Genomic DNA, 14899 nt, shown 5'->3' on the forward strand with positions numbered 1-14899 from the left:
GAAAGGCCTGGCAATCTACTTCCAAAAAATTAGCCACTGAAAACCTTACTGAGCACAGTTCTACTCTGACACACAAGGGGTCACCCTGATTCAGAATTGACTTGATGGCAACTGGTTTTTTCTATAAAGGTTACCTTAGCCTAATAAACCTACACACTCAAAATCCCCATTCAAGAAATGCACTTATAAAAAAACACCAGGAAAGGCAAACATATAGAGAAAAAAGTTTATAAGTCGTTACCAGGAGTGGGAGAGAAAGGGAAAGAGGGGCTAACAGTGATGGAAATATTGCATTGATTAAAGGTAGGGTTACAAGCCAATTATTGTAATTACTGTCAATAAACTGTACACCTGCAAGAAGTTGAATTGGCAAAAAAAAAAAAAAGCACTTATAGGAGGACATTGAAATCCTTAGTTGTCTGGGAAAGATTGATGACCTTGCTTAGATTAACTTTTGTTACTGTTAACGGATGTGACCCTGCAAAGCAATGGCACTACATATGTCTTGCTTTATTTTATCATGGAACAAGCTAAAAGGCCCATCCCAAAGGACCAATGAATTGCACACCAACTTTAGGATAGACAGCACAAAAAGTTCTCACTCAGACCACCTTTTCCCTTTGTTGGGGTCGCTGTGACTTCTGGGATTCTCGGAATTCTGAGAACAATAAAAGGGCATTCAAAACAACAGTTCAAAGCCATGATGCTGAGGTATATTTCAAACTGCAAAAGAGAGAAGAGGCATGTTCTTACAACTTAACATAGTTTTTGTGTCCTTGTCCACAACTAGACTTGGGGAATCCAATTTTCTGCGATGTGTATGGTTTTATTGTCACTTTTACATGTAACATGCTCCAGGCAGATGGGAAAAGTCCAGGCTCTGTCATGAAAGCACAGAATCAAGGCAGGCAGATCCCCTCTGGGCCTGGGTTGAATCTCTGTAGAGCTGGAGGATCTGTTGAGCCTTGACATCGGTTTACCTCTTCATCTTTCAGCTCAAGTTCGGGAGTGCACAGTCCAGTTCTTTGTTGACTTCCCTTCTCCCACCTCAGCTGTAAGAAGCTGGAATTAACCTGCTTGTTCACTCTTTTTCACCCGCCAAGGGGCCACGATATGAAGGGCAAAGTGGAATAGAGGGTTGCATGTAGAAATATCCAGAAAAAAGGGCGTGGAGGCAAAACTTACTTTCTTAATAAGCTACGCTGCTAATTTAGTGACCTCTATTTTTTATAGGGTCGCTGGAAACCCTGGTGGCGTAGTGGTTAAGTGCTATGGCCGCTAACCAAAGGGTCAGCAGTTTGAATCTGCCAGGCACTCCTTGGAAACTCCATGGGGCAGTTCTACGCTGCCCTATAGGGTCACTATGAGTCCGAATCGACTCAACGGCACTGGGTTTGGTTTTGGTATAGGGTTGCTATGAGTTAGAATTGACTCCATGGCAATGGGTTATCAGGGCTCCTGGGATCAAAGTCATGTAGGGGTTTGGGATATGTGAACTAGGGGTGCAAGATATGAGAAGGGCAGATCCTTACTAGTGAAGAGGATTCTGGAATGTTGAAATCGGTTCTCAGGAAATGAAGGAAGGCTACTAGATGGAGTTTCCCTTTCCTCCTCTGGGATCCCTACTGCGGTACCAAAGTGGGCTGGGGGCGGGTGGAAAGAGAGCAAGAGCCAGCAAGCAAGCAAGCTGGGGAGCTTTAAATCACGTGGGGCTCAACCGGTATAAATCAGAGGTTTTGTCATCTCTGATTTCAGTACTCTGCATCCCAGTTATAAATAATATTCCTGGATGAAAGTACCACAAATAAGAAGTAGGAGGGAGGTCTCAAACCTGGGAGCTTTTATATGGAAGGCCAGGATCCAGAAGGGGTCTCATAGGAAATAGGACCCCTTCTCTTTTCTGCCACACACCCAAAAACAAAGGCCAGCTTTTCTCTTCAGGGAATGGTGTTGGGGGCAGGGGAGAGGGGCTGCATTCCAGATGAACTGCAGTAGAGCCCAAAATGTGATTATATAAGAAGAGGGGGTACTTTTGACAAAACCATCAAGAAAGACATGCAAGGAAAAAAAGAATGATTAAGAATTTCCCCTATGTGGCAGCATTTGCCCTGCGGAACGGGAAGGTTTGCATATACTCCCCAAACCTCAGTTGTAGCTTGCTTCTGCTGGGAAGCCCATTTTCTGCTCCCACTCCCCCACCCCCACCTCAGCACCCTTTCCATGCACCCTAAAAGCATGGACCCAATCACAGGGGTCCACACGGAGAGAGGAGGCAGAAGGTACAGGTGGTGAACTGGGCCTCAGCCACCACCCCCCCGCAGGTCCGCACCCACCTCACCCCACCCAATTGCCAGGGCGAATCCTAAGTAATTGTTTTCCAGGGAGGGGCCGGGTGCACTTGGTGGTGCCGCCTGGGTCTGGGTTCCTGACAAAAAAAAAACCCACTCGCTAGGGTTCAGCGGCTCGTGGACTCAGCCAGGATGAGCTGTGCCAACTTCGGCAGCCCCCAGAGCAACGCCGAGGCAGAGACCGCAATAGGAGGGGTGGCAAGTCGGCAGGGCTGGATCGCGTGAGGCCACGGGGACGCCGCGCGCCTCCAGCTCCTCCCTTTGGGTCGCAGGTCCCGGGACTCCCGCTTCGGTGCTCCCGGTGGTAGCGGCTGCCGCGCCTGCTACTCCGGTCCTCGCCGCTCAGTGGGCAAAAGAGGTGAATCCAACCGGCTTCGAGCGCCGAGCACAACCTGCCGGAGTGGTCAAGCCCGGCGCTCCAGCCTCAGCCCCAACGCGAGCGCAGCCGCAGCGGGGACCCGGGTCAGAGCCCGTCGCCGCCGCCGCCCGCGGTGGGGGGCGGGCTGGGGGCGGGGCGGCCAGGGCCGCTTTCCTGGGCGCGATCCCCGAGCGCAACAGCCGGCGCTGCCAAGCCACCTCCCCCGCCGCCCGCTAGCAAGTTTGTCGGCTCCGAGCCCCGCGCGCCTCAGGATCCAGGCGCATTTGTTTCCTTCAGGCTTCGACGCTCCCGGCTTAGCGGGGACCTTCGGGAACGATGCCGTTGGATGTGATCTTAGTTGTGTGGTTCTGTGTATTCACCGCCAGGACAGGTAAGCACGGCTGGGTCGGGATTCGGGGAAAGGGGGAGCCCCGCAGCCGTGCCAAGCGCCCACACGGGAGTCGGAAGACCTGGAGCCGAGCTCTGCGCTGCCCTGTGGGAGGGCGGTGCAGCGTGGTCTGGTCCCTCGGGTCTCTCGGCCCGGCTCGGGGAAAAGGGTGAGAAGCGGAGCTCACGGGCTGGAAGATGTCCCCGACGAGTGCCCCTTGCCAGGGGACGCGGCGCAGCGGACGCACGAGCAAGGGGCGCGGCCGAACGGGCGCACCCTCGTGCTGCTTGTAACCGGCTTCCGGGTCCCGGGTAGTGGAAACCTGAAGCTGGGCGGGCCCGCGAGCCCCGCAGCTGTGAACTTGGGAGGTGTGTTGGAACCGCTTTGGCCGCGCCCCGCCGGGCCGGGAAGGGGCAGCCCCGGGAGACGCAACCGCAGAGGGTGCGCTTCCGGCCGGCGGGCGCGACCCGGGCCAGGGCCAGCGCTGCGTGGGGTGACGGCTGGGGACGAACCCCAGGATTCAGCGGTTTCTTCTCATCTCCCGACTCTACCCGGGGGAACCACGGGAATATTCTTCCCCGTCGGCCCCCAAGGGTTGCGCGAACAATTCTCCGGGGAATTGGAGCAGTGGAGACAATCCGGGTGGATTTTCTCAAGTTCCAAGCCAGCTCTTTCTTGGTATAATCGCAGGTTGGGGGCTGGGAAGGGGGAGCAAGGATAACTAGCATAATTGTCTGAAGTCCCTACTTCGTTTTGCCGCCGAAAACCCAGTTTTGGGGACTCAAAGCGCATCTCTTTCATCTCCCGTCCACCTACACCCCCGGTGTCTCCTGGGGCTCGGGAGGCCGGCTCGCAGCAGCCTTCTGCGGTGGGCTGAGATATGCGGGGAGGATGAGAGGAAATTGCAAAAATTGGGACCGCCGATGGGGTCTCCAATGCCAGCCACCCTCAGCTCATGCTGCCCTCTTTGCACCCTAGAAGCGATGTGTCGACATCCTGTCCTCCTTTACGCCTTCATTTCCCTTCTCGAGAGGCATTCCCTGGATCCCAGGCCCAGGAGCAAGTTTATCCCGGGACCGCTGGGGAGGGGCTTCGGAGCTTGGTCGGCTCAAAAGTTCCCTCGGCTTGTGCCCCAGGCTTCCCTCTTTGGTAGTCAGTTTGACAATACGAGAATTGGGCGTCTAGGAGCTTCTTGCCGGCCTTTCTCATTTCCCCAGGACTGAGTGGGCAGCGGCTTTCCCTTTTGCTTCGGAGAGCGTAGGGGTGTGGACTTCTCCGAGGGACAAAAGGAAACCTCCTCCCTTCGCTGTGTCTCCATCCGAGCTGCCCAGGCTGCGGAGACGCCAAGGCTCAGTTCAGTCTAGAATAGTTGTTTCATTAGTTCATGTACATAGGGATGGGTTAATCTTTTTAAAACCAAGAACACGCTGGAAGGACAGCATCCCAGGAAGACCAGGACAGGCGAGGCTAGTGCAGAGGATGGGCTACCGGCCGGCACTGGGAGGGAGCATCTAGTGATGCGTCCAGCTTACAGAGGAACAGAAGACAGAAACTTGACGAGGGAGGGGGCAGGCTATCGACCATTTCACACCTCCAAGTGCAGGTCATGACCCAACATGCCCAAATCCTTTGTTCTCAATGCTCCTGAAAAGTCGTCCCAAAGTGCTTCCATCCGGGAATGAACAGTCTCCAGGCGCATTGCTTGTGGAGGAGTTTTTTAAGAGCACAGGCTGCTTCCCATTCCCAGCCCCCCAAACCGAAAAAGCAAATCCATTGCCATCTAGTCCATTCCGACTTTTAGCGACCCTGTAAGGACACAGTACACCTGCCCCATAGGGCTTTTAAGGCTGTAAATCCTTAGGGAAGCAGACTGCCACATCTTTCTCCCACAAAGAAGATTCATTCATGTATCTATCCAGTCATTCAACAAACAGTTGAGTGTCTTCCTGGGTGCGCGGATTGTTTTTGCAAAGAGGAAATGATGTGGTCCTCCATTTCTAAAACTTACAGCTTACCTGAGACTCTAGCTGGAAACTGGAAAGCATTTTTACTCTACAGCATGATGAGGGTTGCAGGGGTGAGAACGGAAGTTTGCATTAAGGAAATACAGAGGAGCAGATGGTGATGGTCCGGGAAGAATTTATTTAGGAGGTGCCTTTTGAGAGTTGTGTCTTGCCAGATGAAACAAAGTTTTCAATGGTGTTTTCCAGGTAGACAAATTGAGGAGGGCATTCTAGGCAGAGGAAACAGCTTTTGCAAAGGCAGGCAGGCCCGAAAGGGTCTGACCCATTGGTTGTAACTGTTACTTAGGGAGCTTGAGTTTTCTCTGCCACTTGTCACAATTTGAGCACCAGAAGCCACATATTTCTTCCATAGAAATGGTCAGAAGAATCAGAGAGACCAAGGGGGATTATAATTCAGTTCTTTCATTTATAACTTCTTGTAGCTGGAGGGAGTATGATCAACAGCTTTGTGGGGGCAGTCCCTTTGCTTTTGTGTAGAAACCACAGTCCCACCATCACACATCTGACCTCTCCTTAGGTGGCAAAGGCTGGCTGGTGATTAGTTTATCAGGATCCAAACATCTCCTTGCAAAGTTTCTTTGTCAAGTGTCACATTTGTTGTCTGGGCTGTTAGCAGTCCAAGATGAAATAAACATGTGCTTCACTTTCATTTAGTGAGCTGCTCAGATATCACCACCTTTTAATGGAAATGAATAGATGATATCAGGTACATTTTAATTAAAGCAGGACTGCAGTGCAGTAGTAGTTACATACGAAAAGATCTAATGATAGGTGTCACCAGGAAACACTGCAGCTTAAATTGCTCATTGTTCAGGGAACTTGCTTTAGAGTGTAAAGTGGAGTCAAGGTAGGAGGCGCTGTTTTCCAGTTCTTTTTAGGTGAAAAATAATTTTGCATTCTCAGGTATATCACTAATAATGAAATTTTAGAAGGCTACAATGATAACAAACTGTGTCATGAGTTTTCTCCAAGGGCTTGGAAGTGTGAGTAATATAAAACTCAGTGATCATTCCCCCATAGTTTTCCAGTTTGTTTTGGTGGTCAGGACAGGGGGAGGGGGAGTCACTGTAGCAGCAAAGCCCCTAGATGACAAGCGAATGCCTTTTGCTGCCACCTGCTGGAAAGGAAAGATTTTCTTTTTAAAGCACCCTTCAGTCCATTAATTGTGAATTAAGTAATAGAGCTGTCAACGTGAGCCCCTAGTCTCGAGTGATCATGTAAAATATTGGCCAACTTGGAGCACGTATAGAGCATATTTTGGGATATTAAGATATTAAGAAACTTTGTAGGAGCCCAAGGATCCCACCCAGACCCAAATCAAAACCCACTGTGGCTGAATTGATTCTGTCTCATAGCAACCCTATAGGACAGGGTAGAACTGCCTCATAGTGTTTCCAAGGAGTGCCTGGTGGATTTGAACTGCTGACATTTTGGTTAGCAGATGAACGCTTAACCACTGTGCCAACAGGGCTCCAAATCCTATCAAGTGGTTGTGAAATCCTGCTGTTAAATGAGGCCTTGGAGCACCTTTCCAGTGTCATTTTATACTGCATGGACTGGGGAAAACAGCTGCCTCCATGGACAATGAGATAGATTAGATTTGAAGTGAGCCAGGTTCAGGAGCATTTGCCCTGGAGCTTAGGCCTCGGATCCAGAAGGTAGACCTATTGGGCATTGGACCTGAGTGCTCCCTGGGCAGGGCTGGGGAAGAGCCAGGAGCAACAGCAGCAGCAGCAGCAGCAGGTGTCCTGGGAGATTAGAGAGGAGGTTCTGAATCCCAGAGCCTGGCCTCAAGTGTCTCTGTGACACTGCTTTTGCTGCTTTCCAGGGGTTTTTGTTTTCCCTCCCCAGAAGCTTTTCATCTTGCTTAATTCCAGTTGCCAGCTTCAGCCATTTGTAGAGCAGTTATGTCCGAAGTAGAAAATTTTAGTAGAGTTTCCCTAGAAAGGGAAGGTGTGCCATGCTTGGACAAGAAGCAGAAACACTAAAAAAAAAAAAAAAAAAAATTAATGGAACCAACATTCTTACATTACATGAGGTTCAGGAGAGGCCATGTAAACCTGCCTTATCTATAGGTTTTCTGATACCCCAGGCAGTACACAAAGTGCTGTCCTTTACAACATCCTGCTATTGGCACGTGGCATTTTCATCTGGAAGGGGACCGATTAAAGGTGGAGAGAAAAGTATCTCTGGAAGCCTAATTGATTTCTTTACTCTTGCTCTGTTTTTATGGCATGTTTTCATAATAAGAGTAATACGGCTATCTTTAAGCCAAGGAGGCCCCTGCATTTGCAGGTCATGAGGAAGGAAGGGGCAGAGAGTATACATTACGTATGTAGATTTCACAAAGCAAACTCAGGGTGAGAACGCTTTCTAGGTCAGTTGGACTTGAGGAGAAATTGGGAAGAGGTGGGCCTTTTGTACCTTTTGTATAATTCCAGTGGAGTTGGGGACCACAGCTCTCAAAGTGTCGGGAAAGCTGGTCTTAATGAAAGACAGATGCAGCAAACCTTGGCTGGGTACGAGGTCTGTGCCAGATAGGACCGCAAAAAGTTCTCACATAGTTGTCACTGAAACCTCATGAGCCTGGGAAAGGCAGGCATTATCAGCCCCATATTACAGATGGGGAAACTGAGGCTCTGAGAAGTGAGATTTTTTTTCTAAGGGTATAGAGTTAGTAGAGGGAAGAGAGAAGACTGAAACTGGCTAGTTTAGTGCTCTTCCTACAACACTTTCTGGGTTGAGGGTGCTTTATGCTCACTTGGGGGTGGGAACCCAAGTTCACCACTGGGTGTTCTGCAGTGTCTCTTTTGGTACCTTTTAGGATTGTCCATTTGCAGAGTCCCTAGCCTGAGAGATTTGGGTATCTTAAGGATGGCCATCCCAGTAAGTCTTCAGACCCTGTGTCACTCAGTTATTGCCACAGTGACACTGCATAACAACCGCTGCAAAACTCAGTGGTTTAAAGCCACAATCATTTATTCTGGTTTAGGTGCCTTTAGGTTGGTTTGGGCTTGGCTGATCTAGACTAGGTTTGGCTGGGCTTGGTCCCAAACTCAGGTAAGGTGTCTGTTCTATGTGTCCCATCCTCCTTGGACCAATGAGGTAGCAAGGCCATGTTCTTCTTATTGTGAAGTACAAGAGGACAAACCCCATCGCACGAGCACGTTTCAAGCCTCTGCTTGTTTTATGTTGCTAACATCCCAGTGGCCAAAACAAGTTACATGGCTGAGCTCAAAGCCAAGGGATGGGGAGGTTTACTCCAACTCTAGCGGAAGGAACTGCAAAGCCACATGACAAAAGCTGTGGATACGGGAGGGAGGAGTAAAGAATTGAGGTCAATAATTCAGTCAACCACGGTCCCTTTAGAAAGTTTCCTGGCTCACATGCCATCCTATCCTCTCATGCTATCCCTAGATGTGCAGATTGCTCTGAGGTCATTGCAACCAAAGCGTAATCGTGCATCCACTAATCAGTTAACCACTTAATAGGTCAGGTCCTGTGCAAGGCACTGGGGCTACTGGAGTGCTTCCTTCCACTGTGTCAGGGAAAGTTCTTTGGAGCTGAAAGACACATTGCCCAGACTACTTTCCAAATTCCTGACCAGAGAAAGAATAGCTTGGAGGTTCTCTAAGATCACCCTTGATTTAATTTCTGCCCTATAGGTGTAGAACACTATAGATTAAATTGAAATATTAGTTCCTTTCCTGTCTTTTCAAGGTGAATTACAGAACTGCCGATGTCTAAGCTCACTTGGAGCAAAACATCATGAGTCTCAACAGGACTGCTAGTGCTATGACTTGAGCTGATAGAAGTCCATCTACCTCAGTGCGTCTTTGCACAGAGTAGTCATTTGCTCAGGGTTTGTGAATTGAGTCTGTGTGTGGGATCAGCAGTTTCGGGCAGGTAGGATGGAAATTTAAGTTGGATCATATTTCAATATAAGTTAGAGCATATCCCACCTCTCTTCCCCCCAAAACACACGCCTTAAAACCCTCCATTGATGGCCCATTGCGAGGATAATAATATCTAGGCTCCTTGTTGTGCATCATAAGGCCTTACATGATCTGGCTCTTGCTTGCCTTTCGGACCCCTATTTTACCGTTCCCTCCCTTGCCTGTGCTGTTCCAGCCACACTAGCCTTGTCTCTATTCCTTGCATAGTCCAGGTGTGTTCCTTGTTTGCAGCCACTGCTGCCTGTGCCCAGAAAGCTTCTCCCCATTCCCTGAGACCTTCCTCTAATCGTTGAGGAATGCCCCCAGGAATGCAAGCTCCATAAGGACATAGATGTGTCCTGTGTCTCCTAGCGACGTGTACGTTACCTAGCAAGTGTGCAATAATGTCCAGTGAAAAAATGCTGGATGAATTGATGCAGAGTAAATGGAAGGTCTTTGGGTAAACTGGTCCCGTAGCTGGTTGTATTTGGAAGGGGAAAACGTATCCCTTTAGTTCAGAAGAGAGAGAGAGGGTAGGAAGCCTGACAAAAACTGAGAAGGTACTTGTAAAACTCCACTGTGCCTTTAATATAATCTTTTGTCTGCCTTGGGCAGGATGACTTCTCTTGAGAGAAGCCTAGATTGCTGCAGTGGTTCCTGTTTCTTGGTAAGAAAAGAGTAAGAAGTGGGTAGATTTTCTGCCCAAATCCAAAGGGTCAGGGGGTGAAGGTGGAAGGATGGCTGAGGTTGTGATAGCTCATTAAGTCCCGGTGATCATTTACGCAGTCTCTCTGGGACAAATTGGGTATGAGGTCTCCAAATCTTGCCTCAGCGATTGCATTACCATCAGGCAGGAGCTGACAGCTGTTGCTGATTAAAACATTTCCAACCGTGCAATCAGAATTGCACTATTGAGATGCTAAGTGTTGAGAGACACAGCCTTTATGAATGGCTTAGCATAGTCCCTTAGAGCCATCTCTAGCAGTATTAATATACATATGTAGTTGGAAACCACTTTGCAATCATGAGTGAATCATTCCACAGAACACCCCATGAGTGAGAGACAGCCTTAGGGATTTGCCTTTCTCAGACAAGGAAATTAGGAGGCTTGGGGACATGCCTTGTGCCAAGATTCTGCCACCACAGTTGTCAGGGTATCTACCTTTCCATCCAGGAATCCCCTTGGATGGAAATAAACAGCCATTATTCCAGGAATTTGTCTTCCTGTCCAGTCCCTCTGCTGCTTCTCTGCATTTCCTTCCTCTGTATCATAGGTGGTTGAGACCTGATTAATAGGAAAGGCTCAGGGGAAGTAGTTACTTGTGGTGCTGGCATCAGGTTTCCTTAGTGCATCGGTCTGTGAATCAAGAAAAGCAAGGCCACAATCCTGTATCCACAGACCTCAAATCCAAAAAAGCCCGGAAGCCCAGAGTTTCTTCATAACTCACCTGACAGCAAAGTGTACCCTGAGCTGAACTCATTTGGTGGCAGAAAACTTGACCTAAGCTGTTACGAGGCTATTTATAGTCTTTAACCCAATTTAGATGAAAACATCATACTTTTTGCTCCAGAAATACGAATGTGTTTGATTATGAGGGTGTCACACCAAATGTAGCATATAGGCCGTATTACCTTTTTGAAGGCATGTGATGCATTCTGAATTCTAAAATATATTTGGCCCCAAGAATTTTGAATAACCCATTTATGGACCTGTAATGGGGAATTTAAAGAAAAAAAAAAAAAACCCGGTGCCGTTGAGTCGATGCCAACCCATAGCAACCCTGGAGGACAGAGTAAAATGGCCCCATATGGTTTCCAAGGAGCAACCAGTGGATTTGAACTGCCTGCCTTTTGGTTAGCAGGCGTATCACTTAATCACTGCACCATCAGGGCTCCAGTGGGGCACAGGGACAGTGAAAGGCGCAAAGAAACTACATTATCAGTGGGCTGATAAAGTGAAGAGCTGTTTTTCCTTCCCCTCCTGGGAGAGGGTCTCCAAGCTCTCATCACAGACTTCCCTGTATTTCTTCCCTGCTGCATGCGCCCTGTCTCTGTAGCCTCTGCTCCATGTTGCCGCTGCTTGTTCTTGTTGTTAGCTGCTGTCGGTTTGCATTTTAAGCTGAAACAGCTGTTTGTCCCTTTGCAGTGGTAGGCTTTGGGATGGACCCTGACCTTCAGATGGATATTATCACTGAACTGGACCTTGTGAACACCACCCTTGGAGTCACTCAGGTGTCCGGACTGCATAATGCCACCAAAGCATTTTTGTTTCAAGGTAAAGGCACCTGTTCCTTTGAATGGGGGTGCTGGCTGGGGAGGCATGGCTGTCTGGGGAGTGTTTATATGGTGTGTGCTTGTTGGGACCATCTCTTCTCCTTCTCTTACATTATTGCTGTGAGAAGTGCTCAGAAATGCGGAGCATGTTGAGATACACGGGGAGTGTTCACAGGGATACAGCGGACACTGGAAGACAAGGTGGTAAAATATCTGGTTTGGCAGTGAAATATTACCTTGGGGATTTTGGTGACAGTATGAGTGAAATGAAATTGCCAAGCCCTTGAAAACCATTGACTGTTGTATTAGTTTTACAGAATATTTCTTCAGGTATTTTCTGTGTCTATAGCTGTATCTACATCTCATCTAATGGGTAGACCATAAAGACAGGGGATATATTATGGTTGCATTCTCTCAGGGATGTAGCTTACTTGATTTTGCCCACCAGAAACTTGACTACAACTCATTAAAACATTCAACAAGCATTTATAAAGGCAATGTAGCCTTTAACTTGTTCTGAAAACATGGGGTCCAGAGCCTGATTGTCTGGGATTGAATTGTAGCCCTGTCCCTGACTGGCTTTGAGGCTTTGGGTCATTATTTAGCCTGACTGTGCCTTGTGTCCTTATCTATAATAATAGTACCTACCTTACAGGACTGTTACAAGATTTAGAGGATCATTACACAAATAATTATTGAATTGCAATTGCTATACTTAATGAAGTTATATACAGGCTGCCAAATAAGGGTCATACTGTGACATCTGGTTTAACTGGGGTAGGGAGATGGTGATGGTCAGGGAACAGCTACCCTGAAAAAGTGGTATGTTTGCAGAGGCTTGAAAAACTGAATAGAAAGCTGGGTATAGGAAGGGGTGGGATGGGGGTGGGAGGGCTTGTAGAATTCCAGGCAGAGGAAATAGTACGGGTAAAGGTCTTAAGGCAGAAACCAACGGAGAGATATCCAGCATGGCTGAAGGGTCGCGAGTGGCTGGAGAGGCAGGCAAGGGCTAGGGTATATAGAACTCTATAGGTAGAAGTGATACTCAGCTGGAGCGTGCAGGTTTGGGTGTACTGATGATTTATGACCAGTGTCCATTCTGATAGGTGGGTGGCATGAACTTATTGTTAACTATTGTAAATATTACCCCTGCCTGTCAGCCACGTGGGGCCCTGGTGGCGCAGTGGTTAAGAGCTCGGCTGCTACCCAAAAGGTCAACAGTTTGAATCCACAAGCTGCTCCTTGGAAACTGTATGGGGCAGTTCTACTCTGACCTATAGGGTTGCTCTGAGTCCAAGTCTAGTAGATGGCAATGAGTTTGGTTGGTTTTCTGTTAACCATGTGAATGGTTTTGCGCTTTACTCTCAGAGCAGTGGGGGCCGTTGTGAAGGTTTAAGCAGGGGAGGGAGTGACCTCATAGGATACAGTAGTAAAGCAGCCCGGATATTCCTCTATGAAAATGCCTGGCAGGGTTCTTACGAAGATAACAAAAAGATTGCTTTAGAAAGACTGAACCAACATTATGGGATGAGATTTACATATTTACTATGTAGATAACTTAAGCCTGTTGTTGTTAGTTGCCATCTAGTCAATCCTGACTCATGGCAGCCCCAGTGTACAAAGTAGAATTGCTCCGTGATCTTTCGGTAACAGCTCGCCATGCCTGTCTTTGAGGCACCTCTGGGTGGGGGTCAAACTACCAACCTTTTGGCCATTCAAGCGCTTAATTGTTTGTGCCACCCAGGGACTCCTAACTGAAACCTAGTTAAGGATATACAGTATTGCACATCTACAGATACTATATAATGATATATAGCAAAACTATATATAGCAAAAACACTTTACTCCTTACTAAGGAATTGGTGAAGTTTGTAAACTGGGCATGGTTAAGATAATACAGTCTAGATTACCTTTCTCTTTGTTTCTGCTCAGTCATTGTTGAGTGTCCATGCAGCTTTTCTATTTTTATCTTTACTGTGCTTTAAGTGAAAGTTTACAAATCAAGTCAGTCTCCCATCCAAAAATTTATATACACCTTGCTATGTACTCCTAGTTGCTCTCTCGCTAATGAGACAGCACACTCCTTCTCTCCACCCTGTAGTCCCCGTGTCCATTCAGCTAGCTTCTGTCCCCTTCTGCCCTGTCATCTCCCCTCGAGACAGAGCTGCCCGCATAGTCTGCTGTGTCTACTTGAGCCAGAAAGCCCACTCCTCACCAGTATCATTTTCTATCTTATAGTCCAGTCCAATCCCTGTCTGGAGAGTTGGCTTTGGGAATGGTTCCAGTCTTGGGCTAACAGAAAGTCTGGGGACCATGACCTCTGGGGTCCTTCTAGTCTCAGTGAGACCATTAAGTCTGGTCTTTTTATGAGAACTTGAGGCCTGCATCTCACTGCTTTCCTGCTCCATCAGGGATTCTCTGTTGTGTTCCCTGTCAGGTCAGTCATTGGTGGTAGCCAGGCACCATCTAGTTCTTCTGGTCTCAGGCTGTTGTAGTCTCTGATTAATGTGGCCCTTTCTGTCTCTTGGGCTCATAATTACCTTGTGTCTTTGGTGTTCTTCATTCTCCTTTGCTCCAGGTGGGTCGAGACCAATTGATGCATCTTAGATGGCTGCTTGCTAGTGTTTAAGACCCCGGACACCGCTCACCAAAGTGGCTGCAGAATGTTTTCTTAATAGATTTTATTCTGCCAATTGACCTAGTTGTCCTCTGAAACCATGGTTCCCTAACCCTGGCTCCTGCTACTCTCCATGCAGTTCTTAATCTGAGCAAGACTGCTGATACTTTGTCAACAATGTTGCTGTAGAAGCTTGGCTGGTCTGTAAGCTTCACAAAGGCAGGAGTGGCGCCTATCTAGATCACACCTAGATCCCCAGAGCCAAGCAGTGCGCATGGCACATTAAAAAACAAACAAAACAAACCCGTTGCCGTCAAGTCAATTCCTACTCATAGCGACCCTATAGAACAGGGAATTACCCCATAGAATTTCCAAGGAGCGCCCTGGTGGATTCGAACTGTAGACCTTTTGGTTAGCAGCCATAGCTCTTAACCACTACGCCACCAGGGTTTCCACATAGCAGGTAATTAATAAACATTTTTGAATTGAATTAAATTTTCCTTTGTAGAAGGCTTGCTGTGTGCTTTACTCGCCATTCATTCACTCATTCACTTTTTCCACATGTTTGGGCTCCCTGGGCTGTAACTCTGTTCTCTAATCTGTGTGTTTTGTGTTCCGGCAGCTGCCTCTGGGACATCTGCCAGGCTCCAACAATGGGGAGGGATATTAAACTTTCTTAGTGGGTGGAGTAACTTTATCATGGGAGTTTGAGCTGAGGATGTCTTTCCCTTATAAGAACCCTTATGGTTACATCGGGCCCATCTAGGCAATCCAGGATAATCTCCCCATCTCAAATTTTGTAATTTAATCACATCTGCAAAGTCCCTTTTACCATCTAAAGTAATGTACTCACAGACTCTGGGGATTAGGGTGTGGACATCTTTAAAAAAAAAAATAAAACCAGTTGCTGTCGAGTTGATTGTAACTAATGGTAACCCCACTGTTGCAGAGAAGA

The 14899-nt window shown here is 47.9% G+C and overlaps 1 protein-coding gene across 3 annotated transcripts in view; it reads left to right on the forward strand.

Moving 5' to 3' along the window:
• The first annotated feature begins 2868 nt into the window (after positions 1–2868).
• Positions 2869–14899, forward strand: part of NELL1 (neural EGFL like 1) — an 851548-nt gene continuing 839517 nt past the window's right edge. For 2 of the 3 annotated variants that reach the window (XM_049890717.1, XM_049890719.1), the window contains exons 1-2: positions 2869–3097; positions 11200–11328. In XM_049890717.1, the coding sequence (XP_049746674.1) occupies positions 3043–3097; positions 11200–11328 (184 nt within the window). In that variant the 5' untranslated portion in view covers positions 2869–3042. The remainder of the gene's footprint in view (positions 3098–11199; positions 11329–14899) is intronic. The other variant, XM_049890718.1, reaches the window with a different exon arrangement.

Source organism: Elephas maximus, chromosome 7 (assembly GCF_024166365.1).
Source record: "Elephas maximus indicus isolate mEleMax1 chromosome 7, mEleMax1 primary haplotype, whole genome shotgun sequence".
NCBI classification, from domain to species: domain Eukaryota; kingdom Metazoa; phylum Chordata; class Mammalia; order Proboscidea; family Elephantidae; genus Elephas; species Elephas maximus.